This window comes from Aptenodytes patagonicus, chromosome 5 (assembly GCF_965638725.1).
Source record: "Aptenodytes patagonicus chromosome 5, bAptPat1.pri.cur, whole genome shotgun sequence".
NCBI lineage: Eukaryota > Metazoa > Chordata > Aves > Sphenisciformes > Spheniscidae > Aptenodytes > Aptenodytes patagonicus.
In genome coordinates this window covers 41,669,769-41,695,922 of record NC_134953.1, presented here as the reverse complement: position 1 = coordinate 41,695,922, position 26,154 = coordinate 41,669,769, and the positions used below count along the sequence as shown (strand labels likewise).

The following is a 26,154-nucleotide window of genomic DNA, read 5'->3' as shown; positions in this document are numbered from 1 at the left end:
GTGATTATAATTAGCAGTGCAGAAGTGCATTGTCCACACTTAATTTTTCCTGAGCTGCATGGTCCTTGTTAGTACAGTTAGCTAGTATACAGCTGTATGTATAATTGGGGGATATATTAAAAAAAATGTATATTATATAGTTATATATACTATATATAAAATTATAAATAATTATATCTATGTGTGTATATATGTAATTTTATATATATATATATATATTCATATATAGAAATATAGTTGTATGTATATATAACTTGGGTTACTAGGGGTTACCTTCAGGGGAATGTAAATTGTTCCAGGCTTGTTAAGTAAGCCTCTGGTCCTGTGCTCCCATGAAGTTTGCCAGCTGCGGAGATTTGTTTTAACAGAACAATTTCTAGCAGCAATAAATGGATCTTCATTTTGCTCGAGAGGTACTAAATTACATTTGTCATTTACTTAAGTGCATTAAGAGACTGAGTGAGAGCCTAGCTAGCACAGGCCATGCAGCAATGACTCTTTCTGGTCTTTGGGGAATCAAATATGATGTAGTGCTTCGTAAAGCATCTGTGGATCAGAGGAGAATGAGTAAGTGTTTGCCACTTATCTGGCTCTGTGGCACCTGTGTGGACCTCAGAGATAGATTGTATCTTTGCAGCTATATCTGAATCCCTTGCAGGAAGGAAAATCCTCTGAGTACCTTCATTGTTCACTATATATATGAAAAATAAGAGTTAGCTGATTGCCATCAGTCACTGATTTAAGGCATAATAACTTATAGCCCATAAATGCGTCTGATGGGCCAAGGATGGGGACTGTGCCATTTAGAGGCCGTGCTCTTACATGCTGTGACGGACTCCAACAGGAATTTGGTCCCAGGTGCCTATTGAACGTGTCCATTAAGGACCAGCTGGCCAGGATTGAGACGGGATGAAACCTTTTATTTTTAAGAGCTACTTGTTTGCATAAGATGATGAACCCATTAAAATACATTGGGAAGCAGGAGTAGATAAAATTATTTATGGGAAGGATGCCCTGCCTTTCAGAATTACATGAGACAATAGAAAAAGCGGTGAATTTAAGTATTTGCTGTCTTCTGACCTTACTCAACTAGTGGTGTCAGCTTAACAGTCATGCCTTTGCTATGAAGACTGTATGAAACAAATACAGGTGAAAACTTGAATTTTACCCTAAAGAATGGCTGTATTTGGAAAAAATATTTCTGATAAATGAATAAGGTGTGTTCATGGTACATGTTCATAATAGGGCACTGGGATGCTATTGCATATTTTAGTCCAAACAAAAAAAATTATAAACTCTTACTTCATTCATTATTTTCACGTTCACTACATCTTTTTTTAAAATATTCAGTTATTGGTGTTTTTGCCAGTCATGACAAGCAAGTCACCTTTTTGCCTTGTGTGATAATCATACATTACACTGAATAAAAAACATCCTAAAATCACCAGACTGGCTGAAATCCCCTACATTTTTTCATTTCTGATAGAAAGCACCTAGTAAATTAGGTAATGTTTTCCTGCTCTCACTGAATTTCAGGGATTTTACTGAATTTTTAGTGACTTGATAGCAACCCTCGTCATCATCAGACAGTACAGCAGGAGACCATCCTTTTCAGTGAGTCCCCCACCACACACTCTGTTGAATAATATTCATTTGTTCCTCTAGGATAGAGCTCATCTAAAAATCAATTAAAACCCCTATTTTGCAGAAGACAGTAAAAAACCAGAAAAATAGAGATCCCATTCATATTAGTTGTCTCTTCCACTCTGAAGAAAGTGAAAGACTAATTTTTTTTAACAGAAATCTCTCATACTAAAGCTATAGGTCATTCTTTCCCATCAGTTTGATTATAAAACTAAAAACACTTCTCAAAAAGGAGTTTCTGTCTTGAAAATGAGAAGAGGCTTTAAATGATGTGATGCATTCACTTAGTTCTGCAATGCAATTTGAGAAGAAAAATTTGAATTTGCACTTTGAAGGTTTTACATCCTGCAAATGCAGCTAGGGATAAAAACTAATTAACCAGGGTGTTTGTGAACTAAAGGACCAGCAAATAAAAGCAAAGTCGTTTCTCGGATTTTTATTTGTGAGAAAATTTGTAAATATTTTGTTGAAAGTCATTTTGCTCATTTCTGTTTCCTGTAGTGAAATGGGATATGGGGATGAAATTTATTGCAATTACTCTCTGAAAAAAAAAATTATACAAGTGCCGAGGTCTTTAGAGTAGTTTTGTTTAATTAAACTGTTTCTCTAAGGAGAAACTCTTATTATAAACGGTATGTATGGAAGCAATGCAAATGTGTAAGCCACATCTGAGATGAAAATCTGGACCATTTGGGGTTCTGCACATCCAATTCACATGATCCAGTTTTCTTTGAGCATCTGTACTTTATGCACTGGTAATCTGTTATGCTTGTTTTTACAACGGGACTTTGCTTCTGAAGTATATGATGTAGCATATGGTGTGTAACATTGAAGTGTTGGAATTTATCAGAGACCTGAAAACTAAAGTTAGAAAAAAATTACTCAAAACCTCCAGAATCAGGAGGTGTTCAATTATTAGGATATAACAGGACTTGGTTCTGGAAAATCTCTCGAGGTCAAGGAGAAATTTGTCATCTACTTTGGGAGTAGGATGAAACCTTAATGAATTTTGCTGTCTCGGAAACAAGATAATGCGCTAAAAATTTCTCCAAATCACTCAGTGTCATAGGCAATGATGTATCCCAGGTTATGGTGAACTGACCCCCTATTTCTTGCTTGCTTTCAGCCTGCATTGATTTCTTCTCGTCTCACAGTTGCTTTTAGGCGATCTTTCCAAAAACCCATGTACTACAGCTAAAATTTCAGATATTTGGGATCATTTCAGTGCATGCTTAGTCCATTGACCAGCAGATGAGTTTTATGTTACTGTTTTGAAGTGTGTATCCATTTTCATGCTTTCTCATGAATGAATTTGTTTTCCTCCGCAGTTCACAACAGATTTTTCAAATTTTAACATTTTGCTAATTACATTTTCCCCTTGTCTTGTTTTTTCCAGCTCTCGTAAATGTGAAACTTTGGGCTATTGATCGGCAATGTTTTCAAACAATAATGATGAGGACAGGCCTCATCAAGCATACTGAGTATATGGAATTTTTAAAAAGGTATGACACTTGTTTACTTTATCAAAAAATACAGTGAATCTGCCATCCTCATCTTTTGGCTTTTTTTGTGAATGCAGTATTTGATTTGTTTCCTTCTCATCTCTTTTTTTTTTTAATTTACTTCTAAACCATCTGTAAGCCATATCCTCCAGCCCCAGGAGGAGTCTTGCCACGGTTTACTTTTGTTCCCATTGGGAATTATTCATTGGCAAAAAGTCACGCAGCTGAGGCGTAAGAGAAAAAGCTTTAATATGAGTCATTTGAAGCGTACCTTATTGAAGAAAATACCCATGAGAAAAAACCCCACCCTCACTAGGGAAAAACCTGATTCATAAACTGCTTGTAGAAGCAAGTCCATTCAAAGTGTGTTCTTGTGCTTCTAGAGGCAAATGGCAAGCTTCTAGAGAAGCAAAAGCTGTAGGTTGCGATAAAATATGGGTTAGAGAAGTAACAAGAAAGACATAAAGCCAAGTCTCTCACTCCTTAAATTTGACTCTCTCAAACTTTCCTTTGGTTTGTGCTACCATCTCGAACTAGAACCAATCCTCCTTACTGAAGCAATGCCTAATATCCCAATAATTCAAGTGTGTCACAGCGGTGAAGAACAGGCTATGTTTCATGTCAGCAAAATAATCCCAACTAGAAGCATAATGTCACCGAATCCTAGAGAAAAAAATTGCCCAAGTCAATGTGATGCTGTAAGTAATCCCATCATTACAAAGGCTTCACTACACCAGGCTTGTCTCAGGTCAAAACATTCCCTGCTGCATCATTTTGCCCCTGAACTGACACCCCTTCATTGTACAGAAGCGGTGCGAGGGGTAAAACTATGCCTGAGAGATGATTTCTCTTGATGGTGGATGGGGATGTGCACAAAATCCTTCAGATTTGTGCTCCTTTTCCCCCACCTCTCACCAGGGGGAAGCTGTACTTGATTTCTTTTGTTTTTATTTTTGATTCAGCTAGGTTTCAATATATGAAAATGTTTTAGAAATGATTGCTTCATTTCCAGAAGTTTTTTTTTTTTTTTCCAAAGAGAGGTTTTCGGGGAAATGCACTGTTGTAGGATCTAGAAGATCTTACGGTTCGCAAACTAGTGACCTGAATAATGATACACCCCCTTAAAAAGGATGTTTTGGATGAGAAATTAATCCCACGCAACCATATCAGATGACGGGTAACAGGTCTCCCTAATGTGGGCATACTAAATTTTACCATGCCATGTCACGTGCTTGATTTAGTTTTGTTTCTGACCTGCTTTTTTAAGTGTTTTCAAACTTAAGGTTGTTAAAATTAGAAAAACAGACACGGTACATTGACTTGGGTGTTCAGTAAAGTAAACTCGAGGGGTAGCCTGTGTTCATTCAACTTTAAATTAGTTTTTCTCCAATTAACATTGTATGAAAAAGGGACTTAGGGGAAAAACAAAATTATTGTTTGATATGTATCATATATAATAATGTAATGTATATGTATAGTAATATATAAATATATATATCTAACTAAATCTCTGTGATGATATTGTCAGGGAGTCACAAAATTGGGCTGTCCCACAGGGTGACCACAGTCCTGTGATCTGCAGGCAAGGCTTTAGCGGTAGGGCAGGGCAAGTGGAGCCAGGAAGGTGATACCCTGGACACGAGTGTGGCTGTACCGCAGCTCAGCCAGGACCATGGGTGAGGAATTACTCGAACCTCAGGCACCATTAGCCACTTAGATATGGGAGCAAAGAACTGCCCAACTCATTAGACTGGTTCTTGGCTAGGTTGACATCCCACCTCCTGGCCTCTCCTTGTGGCCAGGAGTTTCACCTGTGGTGATTTTCAGTCATGAATAGAAAGAATAATAAAATAATGAAGCTAAAATAATTGGCCGGCAGCATGGCCTCTGATGAGGACAAAGTGTTTTCCTAGAGAGGACCAGGAGCTCCATGGAGATGTTCCGCTGCTCAGAGATGGCATGAAATTGTAGTCATCAAAGTCTAGCTTTTTCCAGGTGTCTCAGTTTATGGTTATTAACAACCAACCTCGGGAGAGAGAACAAAACCTGTTGCCATACTGAAAGTGTTTAAAACATCATAAATTCAAACATTAACAAGCGTTGGCCTTTCTTCTGTGCTGGTGAATGAAACCAAAAAATGAATATAAGATCAGTTCGGGGGGTTAGAGGCTCTGGCTCTCTTTCAAAGCACAAACTATGCACACATTAAGCTCTTAAGCTTTGAGCTTTAATGGAGATTTTCTAGAAGATTGTTAAGATTAATTTGGATGCAGGTTCCACAGAGCCTGCCCAGCTTTCATTTTAAAGCAAATAGTGTGAGGAAGAAACTGAGAAGCGTTTTCCCACACTGTGTCTGAGCTTCTTGGACAGAGCCTATTACAGTGTGTCAAGCCGCATATTAATGCTCGTTAGAAAGGCCTAAAGCAAGCAAATATTGTTTTCTTTAAATCTTACAGTGTGAATTTAGGAAAAGATTTCTTCCTACGCAACAACTGTAGCATGGGGCAGATAGCTGTAGGAAGGTCATTACGAAATGATATCTACCCATCTTGTCTTCCAGTTGGGCTCTGTGCATCAATAGCTGTCTCAAGCTCAACTTAAATTCCATTTATTACATTAAATGCTCATTTTTAAGCATGCTTTCCTTCTAAATCGTTCTAAGGAAAAAATAGGTTAAATCTTGAAAACAAGGAGTATGTCAATTGTTGACCTTATTCTTTGTTCTTTTTTTTTCTTTCTATATTAATAAGTGAATGAAAATGCTCTTGTTAAGAAATCAAATGGAATAGAAACAAAGGTTTAAATGGCACCTATTCACAGAAAAGTCAGTGGGGTTGGACAGCGTTATTTTCTGCTGATATTGGTCTAAAAAAGTTACCCTTTCTAATCTTGTCGTTAGTCACAATAATGTAATGGTCATTGTCTTCAATAACATATTTTCACCTATGAACAAAATACAATAGAAATTAAGCTTCTGGGGGTGGAATAAGACTATTCATATATTCTCATTTATCTTGCTGAAAATAAATGCAGTCTGAGCACTGGTATCACCAGGGCTCCTTGTAGTCATTGTATGAAATATTAACCCAGAACCAATGTTGTGGTTTTGCTGTGTTTTTCCACAGAAGGAACATATTGATGACACAGGTCAGCTACTGTTTTCTTAGTTTCACCCTTTTATGTCCAGAGTATGTATAGTCCAGTCCTTTCTTCTGAATGGCATAAGAAAACCATAAAAAGTACATTTTCTGGTTAAGAAATCCAGGTCTACCTTCCAAATGGGCCCTGAGCCAGAAGGCTGTCTCCTGGTTTGCTCAAGGAGTAGTAGTACATAGTTTTCATGGGCTTATAAAACTTGAGATAACTCTTCTGACTTATATAAATCAACCGCAGTATACTGGAGTAAGTAGCAAGTGAACATCCTCTTTGTCGTAGTATTTATGAGGAACCGGTCTGTGTATCCCTTTCTGCTGCTTATAAAGTCAACGGATGATCCTTGAAGTGATCAAAAGATGGCCTAATTCCCTAGCAGCACCTGCTTCAAGTAAGGGATGGAAAATCCAGACTATTTTTTGATTCCTGTGTGTATGCTGAATGAAAAATCATAACAATGATTCCCTTTGAAACACAAATTTTCAGTAGCTCATTATGTGGCTAAATCAATGCTAGATCAAGCTCGTTTGTAGTGCAGCTAACAATAAAAAGTTAAAATATAATATTGTGCTGTAGATTTAGTTACTCCTTATGGTATAGATTTTTTTGCTGAACAGTTCTTTAGTTTTTACCCAACCTAGTGCTTTCTGTAGAACATCGAATATATTTGCCCTTATACAAGCAAGAAGGAGCATCATTCTGCAGTGGAGGTTACAGCTGTGCTAAAATCGACTGTACATCTCACTGCAGTGTTCATTGTTATAACGTTAGAATGATTTCCTTCTCAAGCCTGTACTAAAAATAATTCAATTTAAGCAAGATCAGAATATTTCAGTTAAGGAAACAGCTATTTATAAAATAATTTATACATAAAACAAATGTCCAGGAAATAAAAGATGGGAAAAAGCCTTATCTTATGGCAAGTGTATTAATTTCCTGCAAAATCATAAAAGTTTTCAGGAGGGGTACAAATATCCACTGTTCAAAAAGACCAGAATGCATTGGAGGAGTAAATATTGTGGTTTTTTTACAAAAAACTTCCTAAATGTTCCATAAAAAGAGGCCTCAAGTTCTGGTCCACTATGTAAACTCTGATTCATCCAAGACTCTGCAACAGATCAGGAGAACAAATGATGGATACTCTGTGTCGCCTTGGAGGCAGGATCTAGCTTTAGAAGTGGAAACTTAAAGGAAGTTCACACATACACACACAATCTTGAATCTTATAAATAAAAATTCAGTAGTGCTAATAGAAAGAAAATTAAAGTATCTTGTTAGCCCAAGCTTTTAACTTAGTGTAAAAAACTTTCATCTGGCTGAAGAAATGACCACTCCTCAGCCTTTAACATTTTGTCGTAGTGCTCTGGCTTGATCTTGAGTCTCGTTGACAGTTTTATCCGACTCCAAATTGGCTTAAGTGGGAAGTTTTGATCTGGGCAGACATGGCAGAACTGAGCTGGTTATGTCTAAGAAATGGAAGTTTATGCGCTTGTGGCTTATCTGTGTAGGGAGTTAGGCTGGTAAAGTTTTTTGTGTGTAGCCACATATTTAATTGTGGCGACACGTACTGAAATTGGTCAATGTGAGTAGCGTAATGATTTTAGAGTGAAGGTTTGCATTTCATGCAAGTCGTTTGTCAGTGAGAGGAAAGCAAATACAAAAATATGTGAAGCTTTATTAAATGACTGTGTCTTTGAAAGATTGCCTGCAGTTTCCCATGAAATGTTTCCTGAAGTGCATCTTAGGGTGAAATTATACTGGGTAGAAGTGGGAGAGAAATTAAGAGAGTGAGGCAAAGGGAGGAGAGACTTTGGAAAAAGAGAGTTGGAGATCGATGGTGAGTTGGTGAAGTATATACATTAAGATTGTTTCAGCTGACTAAATCTGCAAAACGGGTTTTGGCTTAAAGACGACAACTTTTGTGGAGCATTGGAACGTACACAAAGTGAACAGAGGGGACAACAGAGAAAGAGGAAAAGGGAAATTATTTCTATAAGGCAAATAAATGCATCTATTCTTAATGCAAAGCTAAATATAAGAACAGATGTACTGGTTCAAACCAGGAGCCCATCTAGACCAGCGTCCTTTTCATCCCAAGATGTTGCTCAGGGCCAAAATGGAGAGGACTGTCCCCAATAGGATGGGTGTGCAGTCCAAGACTTTGAAGGCCAAGAGCGTCATCTTGAAGGGTGTTCACAACCACAAGATCTGGCCATCACCCACCTTTAGGATGTCCAAATTTTCAAAGACAGTCCAAGGAGTGTCTCTAGGGGGAACAAGCTGGGCTGTTACAACATGATCAGGTTCCGTCTGACCTCAGAGGCAACCAAGAATTCTGTCAAGTTACCCTGCTTTTACTTTCACTGTTGCTGTCCAGGCTGACGAACACCAGATCAAACATGCAATCTATGAACCGTGCTATTGATACAGTGACAAGAAAGCTTATGTCAATTATGATCTGCTGGATGGAGCCAGGAAGGCTGGAAACATCCAAACAGCATCTCCCAAGAGCTGTAGAGGGGATGACAAAACTTGAAAATCAGCTCACCTTCCTCTACTGTGCCCCATACTGACCATAATAAGAAGCCCAGGAAAGAGTAAAACCAGGGAGAGGTAATAGATACATAATTTGACTGCTTTGCAGCTGAGCTGGCTTTCTGACTCCTTTCTGTGGAAAGCTCTGAATCGTTTCTTTCTTCTGAAGCATTCACACATGACATTTTTCAGCTCTCTCTTTCCTGTTAACATAACTCAATCAAGGCGGATCGTATGCCACCCACAATTTTACTCCAATTTGCAGAGCTGTCAAGTAGTATCTTCCTTTCTCTCTGAAGATGCACTGTTCCTTCTATCGCCTCATGCTGTGTGAACCCCACAGGTCTGCTAAGAGAGGGAAGATTGAATGACTGATCTGCATTACAGCACATCTATTACGTGGCAATTTTAGCTGGAAAGCAGACTCTCTGAAGGTCGTGTTAAACTTACCGTGCCATGAGGAGCCACACTGAGTTATACCTGGAGCTTTAGTGGGGAAGGCTAAAATGACTTGAGAGGGTTTGCAAGACTGAAACTTCAGTCTTCTAAAGTCTGGTTAGGTAAATCATGTGTTAAATCATCTGCATTTTGGTTAGATAAATCATGTGTTACAGCTAGTGTTGGGGAAAAGGGACATTTTAGAAGGCCACACATACCACCACTAGCTTTGTGTTTCTTAGCTTGGATTTCTCACTGTTAACGACAGACTGGAGTGCACAGAGAGCCACATCCCAGGCTGTAATTCATGCAAACTGCCACAAATCCATGTGTGTGTCAACAGGGTGCAGCTAATGAGCTGCCAAGGATCACCGAGCCCCCCCAGGTAAAAGCAAGAGGGAGCAACGGTGAGTTGGAGACGGGTGGTCGGCTGAGGTGGACATGACTGGGAAGAGCGTTAATGAGTTACCACAGCAGGGGAGGACAGTGGCAGCCTCCGGGATGCAAACCAGAGAGTAAATAAGACGTCAGGAAGCAAACTAGAGGTGGCCTAAAGGTAGAAAGAAGGAAAACAGCATTCTCCTAGAAATAGTGTGGCCAGCAGGAGTAGGGAAGTGATCGTGCCCCTGTACTCGGCCCTGGTGAGGCCGCACCTCGAATACTGTGTTCAGTTTTGGGCCCCTCACTACAAGAAGGACGTTGAGGTGCTGGAGCGTGTCCAGAGAAGGGCAACGAGGCTGGTGAGGGGTCTGGAGCACAAGTCTTATGAGGAGCGGCTGAGGGAACTGGGCTTGTTTAGCCTGGAGAAAAGGAGGCTGAGGGGAGACCTCATCGCTCTCTACAACTACCTGAAAGGAGGTTGTAGCGAGGTGGGTGTTGGTCTCTTCTCCCAAGTAACAAGCGATAGGACGAGAGGAAATGGCCTCAAGTTGCGGCAGGGGAGGTTTAGATTGGATGTAAGGAAAAATTTCTTTACTGAAAGAGTGGTGAAACATTGGAACAGGCTGCCCAGGGAAGTGGTGGAGTCCCCATCCCTGGAGGTATTTAAAAGACGAGTAGATAAGGCACTTAGGGACATGGTTTAGTGGGCATGGTGGTGTTGGGTTGACGGTTGGACTCGATGATCTTAGAGGTCTTTTCCAACCTCAATGATTCTATGATTCTATGATTCTATGAAAAGGCTGTTGTATTTCCTTGGGCAGGTGTGGGAAGGATTCAGGGGTGGCTTTATGTGAGAAGCTGAGTGTAAGTGATGAAGATACCTAGGGTGCCCACAGGAGCTCTCAGGAGGTCCTTGCACCTCCCAGGCTCATGTATAAAGTATGAAGACAGCCTGCAATACAGGTTTTGTGGTATTTCAGTAGCCCTGTGTGGAAAAAAAGCCGTGTTTCAGCTTTGGAAATTGCGCAAAAACTTGTCTGTCTGGTCTGTTTGTTTTTTACCACATTGCTTTAAATTCAGTTTGTGCTGGGGACACTTGAGGATATCTCGAAGGAAGTTTCTGTTTGCAGGCGACTGAGTGTGAGGAGGTGGTTTCACCGTGCCACGGTGCACAGGCAGGCGCTGAAGCAGAACTGAAGTGATGCGCCACAGTATCAAACTGTCAATTTTCTTCTGCCCTTCAACAAGAAAAATAGTCTTTCTCATGTTTCGGTGGAGAGAAGGCCAGGTTAAGATTTTTTTAAAATACTTTTTGTAATGAATTATTTCAGTAGCCACAATCTAGCCTCCATAATCCGTTGTGCATGCTGTTAATGCATATGAAGGAGCTGGGGCAGATATTTTTCAAGTAATAGAAGTTTAATATTGACCAAACATGTTTTAATCTAAGGAAAATCTTTATTGGACGCAATGCACCATAAGGAAAAGGGAGGAGAAATGAAAAGAAGGAGAAAGTCTTATGTTCCTGTTGATTCAGAGCATGAGAAAAGGGGAGGAATAATTGCTTTTTTTTTTTACGTGGGAGCATTTCAATAAAGGCAGCTGCAATAACCTGATTAAGTGCATTAAGGGGGTTGAAGATAGAGCCCCTGGACTGCCTTGAAGATAGCACTGGTCTTGGTGTCAGCTGTATTTGAAATGTGGATTAATACAAATGGGAATAAGTCTGTATCTCATTTTAATGTCACTGAATCTTAGACTCATAGAATGGTTTGGGTTGGAAGGGACCTTTGAAGATCATCCAGTCCAACCCCCACTGCCATGGGCAGGGACATGTTCAACTAGACCAGGTTGCTCAAAGCCCCATCCACCCTGACCTTGAACACTTCCAGGGATGGGGCATCCACAACTTCTCTGGGCAACCCATTCCAGTGTTTCACCACCCTCATCATAGAAAATGTCTTCCTTACGTCCAATCTAAACCTACCCTTTTTGCACAGACCTATTCCTTTGAACCCTGAAGGGGGAATCACAGTGAGTCTCGATGGGGCATGCTGTGATTTCCCTTTTGCCACTGCTGCCGATCTGCAATTTGGCAGTAAATAATTTACCCAAGGCAGGTGACAGACAGTGACTTTGCTCCTAATGTCCATCCATGGGGCAATTTAGGGCTTTGCGGAAATGATGAATTGATATGTCTAGTGGCAAACAGCCAGTTGCAGGGACCAGGGGGTGCAGAAATGGAAACTGTGGGCTGTGTAACGGAGGCCACAGGTGGTAGCAGTAATAAGTCATCTGCGGATGGTGAGGATTTTGAAGCATTTGACTTTCTTTGCCTGTTTTTTTTCATTCAACTCAGAGTTTTCTTGGTGAGGTAGAATCTAATTTGCTGGTAGGATTGCTGTGCTACATGAGATAATGTCTTTACATTTCAAAGGAGAACAAAGCCACATATGTCCTTTTTCCCCCCATAGCGAATCTATCAGTAAGGAAAAACACCTTCAAAGATGCACTCATGATCTTGGTAAGCACGAGATCTTATTTTGGTTTAAATCGCTGCCTTCTCCTTTTAGGTTATTCTGTTGTAGTGGTTCCAAGTCAACATCGTCCAGGTAAAATCTGTTCTGCAGGTCCATGCGTAGCCATTTGGGCTCTTCAAGCTTATTTGCGTAGAAAGAAATGAGAAGGACAATTCCTTCATCGCTAAATGTTAGAAGGTAATAGTGATGAAGCTTTGTAACCTTGCATAGAAAGAAGGAAGGAAAGATCATGCATAAAGACTCACTGTTGCAGGGGTAAAACACAACAACAGAAGAATTCAGCTGAGTCAACAATCCTACCACCTAAGTTGGAAGATAGAATTTTTTTTTTTTTAATGAGCAGAAAAAAACCAAGCAGTTGAAAACTAAAGAAATTTCATGATTCAGGCCAGTCAAAATACCCTTATTTGTTATATGGCGAGCCTCACAAAGCAGATGCTCTCAGGAAGACCAATGGTGTGTCTCATTCTTTAGTTTAAGTCCAACAGCAGCTCCAAAATGGTTTTATTGCAGTTTTCCCAGAGGTAAATGCAAGGATGGGCTTCTCTTTTGTAAAACTTGCTGAAGATAACCAGCCTAGGAGCGTGGAAAGCAAACTGGCAAGGGGGTCGGTGTGTGCGGGGAAGGCAGAGACAACAAAAAACTGAAGTCAAGCCAGAATAAGGCTGCAGCTATCAATGAATTAATCCATTCTGTACAACCAGTTAACAGAAGAGCTTTTCTTGGTGATGTTTTGTACTTCTTGCAGCGTTATATGAAGGCTAGACCTCCAGGGACGCTTGTATTTCTGGAGTGGTTTAGCCCCATGCTTCAATATAGCTGCTGATTAATCAAGAAGGCGAGGTGGTGTCAGGAATTAAAATCTTGGACTTTTTCTTCTTGGGTGGTTGGCTGTTAGCCTTTAAAATTAATGGTGTTCATTTTTATTTTTAATTTGCAAGTCCCTTGGTTTTTTAGGGTGAATGCTGTCTCTTTTATTTGTCATCCGTTATCGTTTCTTCCCATGATGAGAATCACGTTTTACTTTTCAGGAGTCTGATCTCAGGTACAGATCAATCAGCAGGATGTAATTACTGGTAAACCAGGTGGTTTTCTACTGATACAAACGGGACCAGAGTCTGGTCCTCTGTTGTTGCAGTGGTGCTTCAGAGCCATCAGGGATGGTTACATCTGACATCCTGCTTGTTTGGAGAAAAAACCTTCTTGTTGGTAATTTTGCATCAGGTCAAAACTAATCCTGGCTCGCTGTCTAACTATTAGTTGCTGTCATGATTTGGAGGACAGTGGCTTCCTGAGCTCCTGTGCAAACAGGGCTGAGAAATGACTTAAGTGTTTGTGTTTTCTGCAGCAGTGAAGAAATCAACCTTCTTCACAGCTTGATGCAGAACATTAGGCATATCTGGAGGTTTATTAAGGTGTTAGGGTTTGTCTGAAGTAATTCATCCTTACCAAATTAACATTTTGTATTGTAATATTATGTGGATGCTTGTGGCTGTATATACCAAGAAGATTGTTTTCCATTGCTTTCTAAAATGCAGTGAAGAGTAGACTGATTAAGATTTGGGGTTTGTGCTGCAAATATTAAAGTCAATTAAATTATTGGATATTAAGGTTATTTTGATCACATTATAGTGTGACTTAAAATTTAGGACTCTGGAAAGGTAGCATGATCTCCGAGTCAAGATCTGCAGCACTTAGTGTCGTGGTTTAACCTCAGCTGGCAACTGAGCACCACACAGCCGCTTGCTCACTCTCCCCCCGGCCCGGGACTTAATTCCCATCTACACTACGTAAAAGTTTTGACTGGGCAGGGCAGCTTGCTTGGCAGATCCCCTAGTGTTGACTAACCAGGTGGCCTTTGCTAAATGTGAGTCCCAGTGTTTGAATGTCCCGCCACCCATTGCTCCCCGTGTAGTCTTTAACAGTCCATTGTATCGTTCAATTTTCCTGGAGGCTGGTGCGTGATAGGGGATGTGATACACCCACTCAATGCCGTGCTCTTTGGCCCAGGTGTCTATGAGGTTGTTTCAGAAATGAGTCCCATTGTCTGACTCAATTCTTTCTGGGGTGCCATGTCGCCATAGGACTTGCTTTTCAAGGCCCAGGATAGTGTTCTGGGCAGTGGCATGGGGCACGGGATATGTTTCCAGCCGTCCGGTGGTTGCCTCCACCATTGTAAGCACATGGCGCTTGCCTTGGCGGGTTTGTGGGAGTGTGATATAATCGATCTGCCAGGCCTCCCCATATTTATATTTCAGCCATCGTCCTCCATACCAAAGAGGCTTTAACTGCTTGGCTTGCTTGATTGCAGTGCATGCTTCACATTCATGGATAGCCTGTGCAATAGTGTCCATGGTCAACTCCACCCCTCGATCACAAGCCCATCTGTATGTTGCATCTCTTCCTTGATGGCCTGAGGTGTCATGGGCCCACCAAGCTATAAATAATTCACCCTTATGTTGCCAGTCCAGATCCACCTGAGCCACCTCAATCTTAGCAGCCTGATCCACCTGCTGATTGTTTTGATGTTCTTCAGCGGCCCGACTCTTGGGTACGTGAGCATCTATGTGATGGACTTTTACAACCAGGTTCTCCACCTGGGCAGCAATATCTTGCCACAATGCGGCAGCCCAGATGGGTTTGCCTCTGCGCTGCCAATTGCTCTGCTTCCATTGCTGCAGCCACCCCCACAGGGCATTTGCCACCATCCATGAATCAGTATAGAGATAGAGCACTGGCCACTTTTCTCGGTCAGCAATGTCTAAAGCCAGCTGGATGGCCTTTACATCTGCAAATTGGCTCGATTCACCTTCTCCTTCAGCAGTTTCTACAACTTGTCGCATGGGACTCCATACAGCAGCTTTCCACCTCCGCTTTCCCACAAGACGACAGGACCCATCAGTGAACAGGGCATATTGTTTCTCATTTTCTGGTAGTTTATTATACATTGGGGACTTCTCAGCACGCGTCACCTCCTCCTCTGGCGATATTCCAAAATCTTTGCCCTCTGGCCAATCCATGATCACTTCCAAGATTCCTGGGCGACTGGGGTTTCCTATTTGAGCCCATTGTGTGATCAGTGCGACCCACTTACTCCATGTAGCATCAGTTGCATGATGTGTACAGGGGACCCTCCCTCTGAACATCCAGCCCAGCACTGGCAGTCGGGGTGCCAGGAGGAGCTGTGCTTCAGTGCTGATCACTTCTGAAGCAGCTCGAACCCCTTCATGTGCTGCTAATATCTCTTTTTCAGTTGGAGTTATAGTGGGCCTCGGATCCTCTGTATCCACAACTCCAAAACCCTAGGGGTCAACCTCAAGTCTCCCCAGGTGCTTTCTGCCAGAGGCTCCAGGTAGGGCCATTCTCCCCGGCTGCGGTGTAGAGCACATTTTTTACATCTTGTCCTGCCCGGACTGGCCCCAGGGCTACTGCATGAACTATCTCCTCTTTAATTTGTTCAAAAGCTTGTCGTTGCTCAGGGCCCCATTTGAAATCATTCTTCTTTTGGGTCACTTGATAGAGAGGGTTTACGATCAGACTGTAATTTGGAATATGCATTCTCCAAAAACCCACAACGCCTAAGAAAGCTTGTGTTTCCTTTTTGCTAGTTGGTGGAGACATGGCTGTTATTTTGTTGATCACATCCATTGGGATTTGACTATGTCTATCTTGCCATTTTATTCCTAAAAACTGGATCCCCTGGGCAAGTCCCTTGACTTTACTTTGTTTTATGGCAAAACCAGCTTTTAGCAGGATTTTGACTATTTCCTTCCCTTTTTCAGAAACTTCTCCTGCTGTGTTGCCCCACACAATGATGTCATCAATGTATTGCAGGTGTTCTGGAGCCTCACCCTGTTCCAGTGCAGTCTGGATCAGTCCATGGCAAATGGTAGGGCTGTGTTTCCACCCCTGGGGCAGTCGGTTCCAGGTGTACTGAATGCCCCTCCAAGTGAAAGCAAACTGTGGCCTGTATCTGCTGCCAAAGGGACTGAGAAAAATGCATTAGCAATGTCAACTGTGGCATACCACTGGGCTGCCTTTGACTCCAGTTTGTATTGAAGTTCTAGCATGTCTGGCACAGCAGCACTCAGCGGCGGTGTGACTTAATTCAGACCACGATAGTCTACTGTTAGTTTCCACTCTCCATTAGACTTCCGCACTGGCCATATGGGACTGTTAAAGGGTGAGCGAGACTTGCAGATCACTCTTGGCTTTCCAGTTGACGAATCAGCTTATGGATGGGAATCAGGGAGTCTCGGTTGGTGCGATATTGCTGCCGGTGCACCATTGTGGTAGCGATTGGCACTTGTTGGTCTTTGACCTTCAGCAACCCCACAACAGAGGGGTCCTCCGAGAGACCAGGCAAGGTAGACAGCTGTTTAATTTCCTCCATCTCCAAGGCAGCTATACCAAAAGCCCACCGGTAGCCTTTTGGGTCCTTGAAATACCCTCTCCTGAGGTAGTCTATGCCAAGGATGCACGGAGCCTCTGGGCCAGTCACAATGGGGTGCTTCTGCCACCCGTTCCCAGTTAGACTTACTTTGGCTTCCAATACAGTTAGCTGTTGGGATCCCCCCGTCACTCCAGAAATGCAGATGGGTTCTGCCCCTTTACAGCTTGATGGCATTAGGGTACACTGTGCACTGGTGTCTACTAGAGCCTTATACTCCTGTGGGTCCGATGTGCCAGGCCGCCGAATCCACACAGTCCAGTAAACCCGGTTGTCCCTTTCCTCCCCCTGGCTGGAGGCAGGGCCCCTCTAGTCCTCGTCATAGTATTCGTTTCTCATTTCCTGTAAATACAAGTCAGAAGTCTCTTCATTAAGTTTAGAAGTAAGATCGGCCCTTCTACTCTGTCTGGGGAACTGCCCGCTGAAAACTGGAGCAGCGATTTTCCTGGAAGAACCCTGTTTTGTGATTGTTTTTCCTTGCAACTCACGTACCCGTGCCTCTAGGGCTGAGGTAGGTTTTCCATCCCACTTCCTCATGTCCTCTCCGTGGTCATGCAGGTAAAACCATAGGGTGCCCCGTGGTGTGTACCCTTTATATCCTCTCTCTTGAGCAAAAGAACGCTGACTCCTAATGGCTGAGATATTGACCTGTACAGGTCGGGAGTAGGACCTATCCTCTCTGAGTTGCTGGACCTCCCAGGACAGTTTCTCCACAGCCACGATGATGGAAGAGAGACTTTCTTCGTATTGCCGGAGTTGGCCAGCCAATTCATCCACTGTTTGTCCCTCTCCGTCTTTCCAGGTCATCACTGCCTATGAGTTGGCATATGACGATGGTGAGCTCCTTACAAACTTCCGCCACATGGGTCGTGTGCACTTGACTTCATCTGGATCTTTGGATAGCTGTTCATTGTTCAGGTCACCAGAAATTACCTCCAGCACAGCTAATTCCTTCAGGTACTGGATACCTCTCTCCATGGTGGTCCACTTGCCTGGGTGACATATAACATCTTCCTTGAAGGGATACCTTTCCTTCATGCTTGACAAGAGTTGCCTCCAAAGGCTGAGGACTTGTGTCCCTTTTCCAATTGCTTTGTCAATGCCCCCTTCCCTAGAAAGGGATCCCAGGTGCTTGGCTTCTTTACCCTCTAATTCCAGGCTACTGGCCCCATTATCCCAGCATCGGAGCAGCCAGGTGACAATATGCTCACCTGGACGATGGCTGAAATCTTTTTGTATATCTCGCAGCTCACTCAGGGATAGAGATCAGGTGGTTACTGCCTCGTTTGTGAGTTCTTCCTCTTCTTCCTCCCTGGGCGGCGGCTGGCTCTCTTCCTCCTGTTCTTGTGATAGCCCTACTCCGGGGTAGTCTGCCTCATCCACTTCTTCCTCTGGCTCCCTTTTAGAAAAAGCTTCTTCCTCCCTTACTAAACGAGCTGACTTCTGCTTCCAAGATTTCTTCTTGTGTACAGGGGCGACTGATACCGGCACAGGCTGGTTCTTTGGTTCAGCTGCAGGGCCTGTCTCTGGGGTTAGAGTGGCCGCAGGGCCTGTCGTTTTATCGTCAGATCCAGAGACCTTCTCTTCCCTTTGAGGGTACTGAATAGTGTTAGCCCCGAACACGGCTCGGTAGGCATGGGCCAGCCCCCAGCACGTTGCAGTGATCTGCATCTCTCTGGAGTTGCCAGGGTGACAGCATACTTTGTCCAAATATTCTACTAGTTTTTCAGGATTCTGCACTTGCTCAGAGGTGAAGGTCCAAAACATGGTCCAAACCACTGTCCTAGGTACTTGCCCATCCTATCCCACACACCCTGCCACTCATAACTATCCAGCCTTGGGGCAGATCTCTGGATGATATTCTTAAATTGCTTATTAACCTTAGACAAAACTGAAACAATATTCCCAAGAAATACCGATAGAAGTATCTTAACTACCCAAGGATGTTCAAGATACTGAAAAGTGACTGTAATGAAGGAGGAAACATCATAGAAGAAGGTAGCAAAGCTGCCATTCTGTATTTCCTCCATAAAAAACCTCTCAGAGGAGGAACTATAATTGCTAATTGTCTCCACAAAGTGGTACCCGAAGTACAGTAAAGGCTTCAGTATAAAGCTCAAATAACCAGATTAAGCTCAAGGCCAGAGTTTTAATAACAAGCCTTCCAGGCAAAACATCACTAATCACTGCAGAGCACAGCAAACTGCAAAAACCAACACCAATCTTTAACATGTACAGCAAAAAAAAGAGCATGGTGCAGATTAGACAAACCAATATCGAAAACAGATGAACCAACATTGTGACCTGCAACTGTTAACAGATATGAATTCCTTAAGGCACTCCAGTTAATCTGTTGTTATCTCAAACCCTTCAAGCCCCACATTGGGTGCCAAAAAGGACTGTTGTGGTTTAACCTCAGTCGGCAACTGGGCACTACACAGCTGCTCGCTCACTCTCCCACCCCCCCGGTGGGATGAGGGAGAGAATCGGAAGAGTAGAAGTGAGAAAACTCATGGGTTGAGATAAGAACAGTTTAATAATTGAAATAAAATAATAATAATAATAATAATAATAATAGAGTATACAAAGCAAGTGATGCACAATGCAATTGCTCACCACCCGCCGACCGATGCCCAGCCAGTCCCTGAGCAGCGGCCCCCCCCCAGCCAGCTTTCCCCCAGTTTATGTACTGAGCATGACGTCACATGGTATGGAATATCCCTTTGGCCAGTTTGGGTCAGCTGTCCTGGCTGTGCCCCCTCCCAGCTTCTTGTGCACCTCCAGCCTTCTCAGTCGGTAGAGCATGAGAAGCTGAAGAGTCCTTGACTAGTGTAAGCACTACCTAGCAACAACTAAAACATCGGTGTGTTATCATCAACATTATTCTCATACTAAATCCAAAACACAGCACTGTACCAGCTCCTAGGAAGAAAATTAACTCTATCCCAGCTGAAACCAGGACACTTAGCTACATCCTGGACAGCCTTGGATGGATTCATTGAGGTGTCCCTTACAAGAGATGAGCTGAGGAGGCAGCCCAGAATAACCGGGCAAGACTTGTTAGGTTGTTATTTTGCAGATGCTATATGGTGATAATCTCTGGGCCTTTGATCTATCAACTATTTAAAATGCCCAGGTTAGTCGTTCATACCCTAGCTGTGGCGGAATAGAGCTGAACAGTGATGCTTGGTATTAAAGCGTTAAAGATGGGTGAATTGTGATGAATTGCAGAAGATGAGACATTTTGGAGTTTTTTTAGAGCATGATTTATGCTTCGTGTTTATGTTTTGTTTCAAGATGAACAATGATGAACAGCAGTTGTGACTTGTAGTGGATGGATTAAGTAGAGAGACATTCTGCAGAGCTGTAGAGAGATGGGAATAGGCAGTCTCTGATCTTGTAAAATAGAAGATACCCCTGATGTCATCGTGGGAACTAGTAGATACCCCTGATACTTGACCAGTTTGGTGGCATGCAGGTGAAGCAGCATAGGGTGGCAGTTCAGCCCAACCTGAACCAAAACTACCCGTGGGCTCCCAGAGATACTCAGCTGTTCAAAGAAGCCAGCCAGGGACAGTTCCAGTTTGGGATCCCATACCAAAAGAGTGGAAGAGATAGATAAAAGACGAAACAGCATTGAAGTGAAATGTGGTATTTAGGAGATACTGAAGTCAACAGGCAGCTGCTGAAGCATACTAACATTAATGACTCTGTCTTTCAGGATATCTGAGGAAGGGTGGTGGTGATGAAGTAGGAACTATAGAAAAGTAAGGTATAGACATGTGATAAAAGAAGCAAAAGGATACAAGAAAAAATACAGACCTGATAGTGCTAAGGGCCATGCAAGAGGAAAGAACTAATAGTCAACATAATATTGGTCCCACTCTGGGTTGTAAGGTGTGGAAATGGTAAAGCTGTCTAAGGAAAGACAAATGAATTCGAAATGGTGGAAATACGCAGTAATACAACTGTTCAGTATGTTGATGATGAAGTTCAACAGCTGTTAGAATTCATTATTTTAAAATAAATGAGTTTAGGTAGCTTGCATCAAAGAATTATTTTAAGAGTTGTTGAGGGTGGGGTTTTGGTCATTAACACTGATTTTAATGAATGTTGCAACAGCTCAGAGGTTGCAGAAGTGGAAGACAGTTTATGTCAGGCTACTATTGATTAAATGGGCTGATACTGATCTTGGACAAAATATATAGCAACTGAAATGGGATTCAGATCGTAAGAAGGATGATAGGATTGTGAGAAACAGTGGGCTTGTGGGAAGTAAGCCTTCGGAAATTTTTTCTGGTCTTTTATTGTGGAAACAAATCTGGATGATAAGTGTGGAAGCGTTGACATTCTGTAATCAGACACCTGTGAGGAGGTTGACCTGGTATGAAGCAGCTGAAAGCTGGCTCAGAAAAGGGTTGGAGGGTCTGCATCAGTGGCTGGAAATGAAACTAACACAATGCTAGGCCAAAAAAGATTGAAGTCCTTGGACCGTCAAAACCAGAACAGTTGCATGAACTTGCATATGGTGTGCTCTCTGCAGCTGCAAGGTTTCGCCCAACTCAGGCGTCCATAATTCAGGAGGGACACAGACAGGTACATTGCATAGAGTTGAGTGAAGAGCCATGAGAGTGCGTATGGGGTTGGAAAAGGTGCCTGATACTGAGGGACGCATGGAGCTCAGTACATCTAGTCTAACCTAGAGAAGACAACAGAGTAACACGGTCACAGTTTATACCAGTCTTTGCAGGGAAAAGTCTTTAATAAAAGGCTCTTAAAAAAAGGAAGGAATGTGACCAGAAGTTGAGCTAGGATAGCAGTAAGCCTGGTGTTATGACAAAGGTAATTCTTAACTATTGAAACAATATGAAAAATATTATTATGGATTGTATCATTCATTTCAAAATCAAGTTTTAATATTTTTCTAAAAATTGCGTAAGCAATTAGTTCAAAAAGTCCTAAGTCCTGTGTTGCACCAGGAATCAGAGTACACGGTTTATTATCTGACTGTTATAATTTACTAATCTGTTATTTGCAATTGAATTGATACCCATTGAGAATGATTCATGCAAGTATTGTTATTAGTTTTAAAGTTTAGGAGGAATCACAGAAAACTTAGTCCTTCGGCCTTTATCCAGGTGGAATGCAATAGTCTTTACTCCTTCATTTATAAAACAATACTGATACGGTTTACTGGCAATGTAGAAAATAGCAAGAGGTGTGATGCTCATCCATTTATCTCTCTTTTATGGCCATAGATGTTCCCGGTTTGTCATGCTGCCTGTGCGCCCACGCGTAACATCCCTCACCAATGGTTTGACCAGGGTGGCTGATTCAGGCCAGGTGTCTAGAGCTCCCATCCAAAGGGGTCAAAACCCTTCAGCTCCTTTTAAGTGATCAGTATTGGATTATTAATCTGTTAATCAGTGGGTTGGAAAACCAAGTGGAAGCACAAACACAGCAGATTTAGGAGGGGGTATTGCATCTGACTGCTCTCAAAGTCTCAGCAAGGTAGACTCGCCTTGCTGGGTGAAAAGCAAAGACAACATGATAGATTTGAAGATCCAGTCTGTTTCTTAACCTTCTTTTTCAAGGATAAGTTTCCCATGACCCATTTAACTCTCTTCCCTCATGGGCCCCAAAGCCAGTTTTGGAGCCCTTGGTTAGTGTGCAGCCATTTGATAGTCACAGACATTTCAGAGCTCGTCCTTGTGTCTGACATTTCTCATAAAAAAACATTTATCCACCTATCCAACATCTTATCGCACCAGACAGTCCCTATTCTTTTGTCTATTTTCATGCTCAAATTACAAATGAATACCTACCAAAGTATCTGACAGTCTCCTGTCCTCAAAGGAATCATTCAGCAATGCTCAGGAAAAGGATTGCAGCAGTGCCAAGTGTCTGCTTTAAAATATTTTGCTTTTTGACCAGGCAAAGTAGAACTGGCCTTCTCGGTGGCAGCCACTCCAAAACTTTTTATATACTGGTAGAAATGCAGTTGGAGGCTTCCAAACTTCACTTCCTTTTGCTCAGCTAATAATCACATATTAACATATATCAGCTACTATGTGAAAGGAGGATTTTTTTTAATTTTTTTTTATTTTTTTATTTTTTCAAATGAGTGAGTAACCTGAGCATTTCTTGACAGGTTACAGGCTGAAGTTCAGCTCCTGTATCTTTTCTTTTCCTCTCTTCTAAGAATAAATGCCTGAATTTCACTGCAGTGTATTTGATTGCAAATGGAAGCCCTCAGCTTGTTAGAAGGCTTGGGAGTAAATAACATTTTTACATGCCTTAAATTATTTAACAGATTTTCAATTACAATTGATTAAGCACCTTCATCTACAAACAAAGATGAGTACTTTGATGATGCTGATAAATGTATTTGCCCAAATGACGCAGCTTTAGAGATGCTTGCATGGGACTGAATAGTCTGTCAACCTGCACCCTAAACAAATAGATATTGAAAACTGGGCTGTAAGTAACACCCTAGATATTTTTCATTAGTTATTCTGTATGTAACATGGCTTCCAGAAATCAGTGGCAGTCTATTATTGCTTTTTCTCTTTTGGTCCAAAGTGATAGTTAAATAGGCAGTGGACCAGTCACGTTAAATTAATCCCAGTGTTTTTCATCAATGTTGTTTTATTAACCATGGAAGTCCATGGCAGAGAAACGCTCTTGCTAGTGCTCCTATGCAAGCGTTGTGTCTGGCCGGGATCAATCATGCCTTTGGGTTATGTTTGCCAGTACTTTTTCCCCTTGCAAAACTGTTCATCGTCTTGAGTGGTAATTGGAAGACCAACTGAGGTCTCCAGTGAAAACAAAACTTTTAGAGAATTACTAATGGGCTCCAAGGAAACCATGCTTATCTGCATGCAAATTGAAATGCTTAAAATATGTGCAATGTTAAGGAGAGAAAGTAGTAGAAAAAGTGCCTTTTTTTCCACAGCTGGTGGAAAAGTTTGAGTACAGACTAATTGCTAGAAGCTTCGTGTTTGAAAACTGTGTATCCAAACTGTCTTTTGATCCTATTGAAAAATCTGAGTTTGCCTGCAAATACACAATGCTAAGCAAAGCACTTTGGCAAACCATTTATTTGATGAAAAATGCCGCTTTAGGGCTGAATAATTTGTTGATGGAGTGTTTCAGAAATAATGAAAGAAATTTCTGCTCTGTCAGTGATGGATTCCTTGCACGATGAAATGACTATGAGGATGAGGCTGGACGCACGGATGGTTAGATGGATTGAAAGTTGGCAGGACTGTTGGGCTTGGAGAGAGTTAATTAACGGCTTTGATGTTTAGCTGGTGCCAGTGAAAAGCAGAGTATGTTAGGGGTTGATACTGGGGCAGATAATCCACATCTTCATTGACAGCTTGGATGGTGGGACAGAGTCATCTTCAGCAAATGTGCATCCAGGGGTGAATTAGGGGAAAGGGGCTGTTGGTGCCAAGCCAAAGAGTGGACATTGATTTGAAAGAGACCTTGAGAAATTTGTCTGTTCAGTCAAAATCAACCTCATGAAACTCAACATGGCGTACAGGTAGAGGTTTTGTTCCTGGGGTAGAATAACCCCATGCATTGGCAAAGGCTGGGGACTGACTGGCTGGACCGGAGGGCTATAGAAAAGGACCTGGGCCATACAGTGCATGCCAAGTTGAGTAGAAGCCACCAGCATGCTATCTGTGAATAGTCCATTAGGAAGAGCATCACTGGCAGGTCAAAGTAAGTGTTTAGTCCCTCTACTCATTGCTGGAGGGGCCACACCTGGAGCAATGTGTTTTGAGCCCCAGATAGGCCTCTTTAGATAGACACAGAGGGGGTTAAGAGGGGATTTAAGAGCAGTCTCCCATTACTGTGGGGACAGTTGCAAAGGTATGGCCATAGTCAAACTCTTCTTGGTACTGGCAAGTGATAAAACAAGGGGCAACAGCCATGAGTTGAGGTTTGGGAGGTTTGTGCTAGACATGAGAGCAAATACCTTTCCTGGAAAGATGGTCCAGGTCAGGACAGGTAATCAGAGAGGTGGGGGGGATCTCGGTCCTTGAGAGTAGGACATGTTGAAGTATATGTTTGTTCGTGGATACTGTTGTGGAAAGACTTTGGGAGGAATCTCATGGGCCAGTTTTGGATTTGTTGGTGCCTCTTTGTGTTTTGGCATCATGGTTGGACAACTGGCACTAGAAAGGGTGAAATTAAATGCAATCTGGCAGCAGGTGGATAGCCATGAACTAGCTTAGAGCAATAGCTGGTTCAAGATGAGGGGAAGAGCCTGCCCTACTGCCATGTCCAGCCACAGGGGAGAGTGGTGGCAGAAGACTTACATGGGTATGCTGGTTACTCAGCTAGTGTTGGGTAGACCTCTTAAATAAAAAATGCCGCTTTCTTAACAGGAATTGTACCCATTACCTTTGCTTTGCTTTCTAGTAGACTCATGGTGTATAGTGGTTTTGCATCACCTTGCTGCCTTCCTTTTTCAATCTCTTTTTTTTTCTTGCAATAATGAGCACTTCTAAATACCTTTGGCTTCAAAGTAGTGACATGTGTTTCCTATGACTTCACATTTCAAATAAAGTCTAAAAATGTAAACTGCACTTTAAAAATTGACTGTTAAATAAATATAGCTGGGACTTGTGCAGTCAGTAGCCTCGATGGAAAAAAAAGGGGGGGTTGTATATGCCCGAGTAGTTAAAAACGTGATCTGTTTATTTCAAGTTTAAATATTTATCAAGGCAAAATGCCACAACAAGAAGTAATACTTCACATGATGACCACCACATATAGGAAAAATAGGTCAGGCAGGATCAGCTTCATTTCCATGGCAACTGCTTAGTCACTAGTGGAAAAGGCCAACTTGAGCCTAAGTGCTGTTTCTTTACATTAGTTTCATTGCTGGGACTTAAACAGGCTTATTTTTACAATGACTTAATGGGCATCGAAATCGCAATAAACAGCAGTTACCTTCCTAATAGCCTGTGTGTAGTTCAACGTCATATTTTAGGCTCTTTTATATATTTCTGCACACTCAAGGTTGCAGTTTGCCAACACACGAGCTTTCAGCTGAAGGATGTATGGAGATTTCCTCCTCCCGGACATGGTGACACCACTGCAACTTGGTGGAATCTCAAGCTGTAGCTGTTTGTAGCCATCCTGACTTAAGGACTGTGAGGTTTGTTGGGTTTTTTTTCCCTACTCAGAGATCTAGCTCCAATGTTAAAACTACATGACAAAATAGGAAACATTGATGCACCTGAGGAGGCCACAGTGGCAACAGGGCTTACACATACTTGAGTTTTATCCTTTTGTTTATCATGTCTAGAATGGAACGGACGTGATAAAATTCCTAAAATGGTAGCAGTGTGTGCAAGAAAGCTGTCTGGGGCTTCAAACTGTATTTAGCTACTGTGGGACAGAATTTTCCTTTACTCCTAGAACTTGAAGGGTGGTTTTGATGAAGCTACAGGGAAGACCTTGGTGTGCAGCTTCCACACATTTTGCATGAGTG

At 42.2% G+C, this 26,154-nt stretch overlaps 1 protein-coding gene across 3 annotated transcripts in view; it reads left to right on the top strand.

Annotated features, from left to right (window-relative positions):
* The window catches only part of PRKG1 (protein kinase cGMP-dependent 1), a 541,470-nt gene that overhangs the window by 332,254 nt on the left and 183,062 nt on the right, over positions 1-26,154 (top strand). For all 3 annotated transcript variants that reach the window (XM_076339487.1, XM_076339489.1, XM_076339486.1), the window contains exon 4: positions 3,041-3,146. In XM_076339487.1, the coding sequence (XP_076195602.1) occupies positions 3,041-3,146 (106 nt within the window). The remainder of the gene's footprint in view (positions 1-3,040; positions 3,147-26,154) is intronic.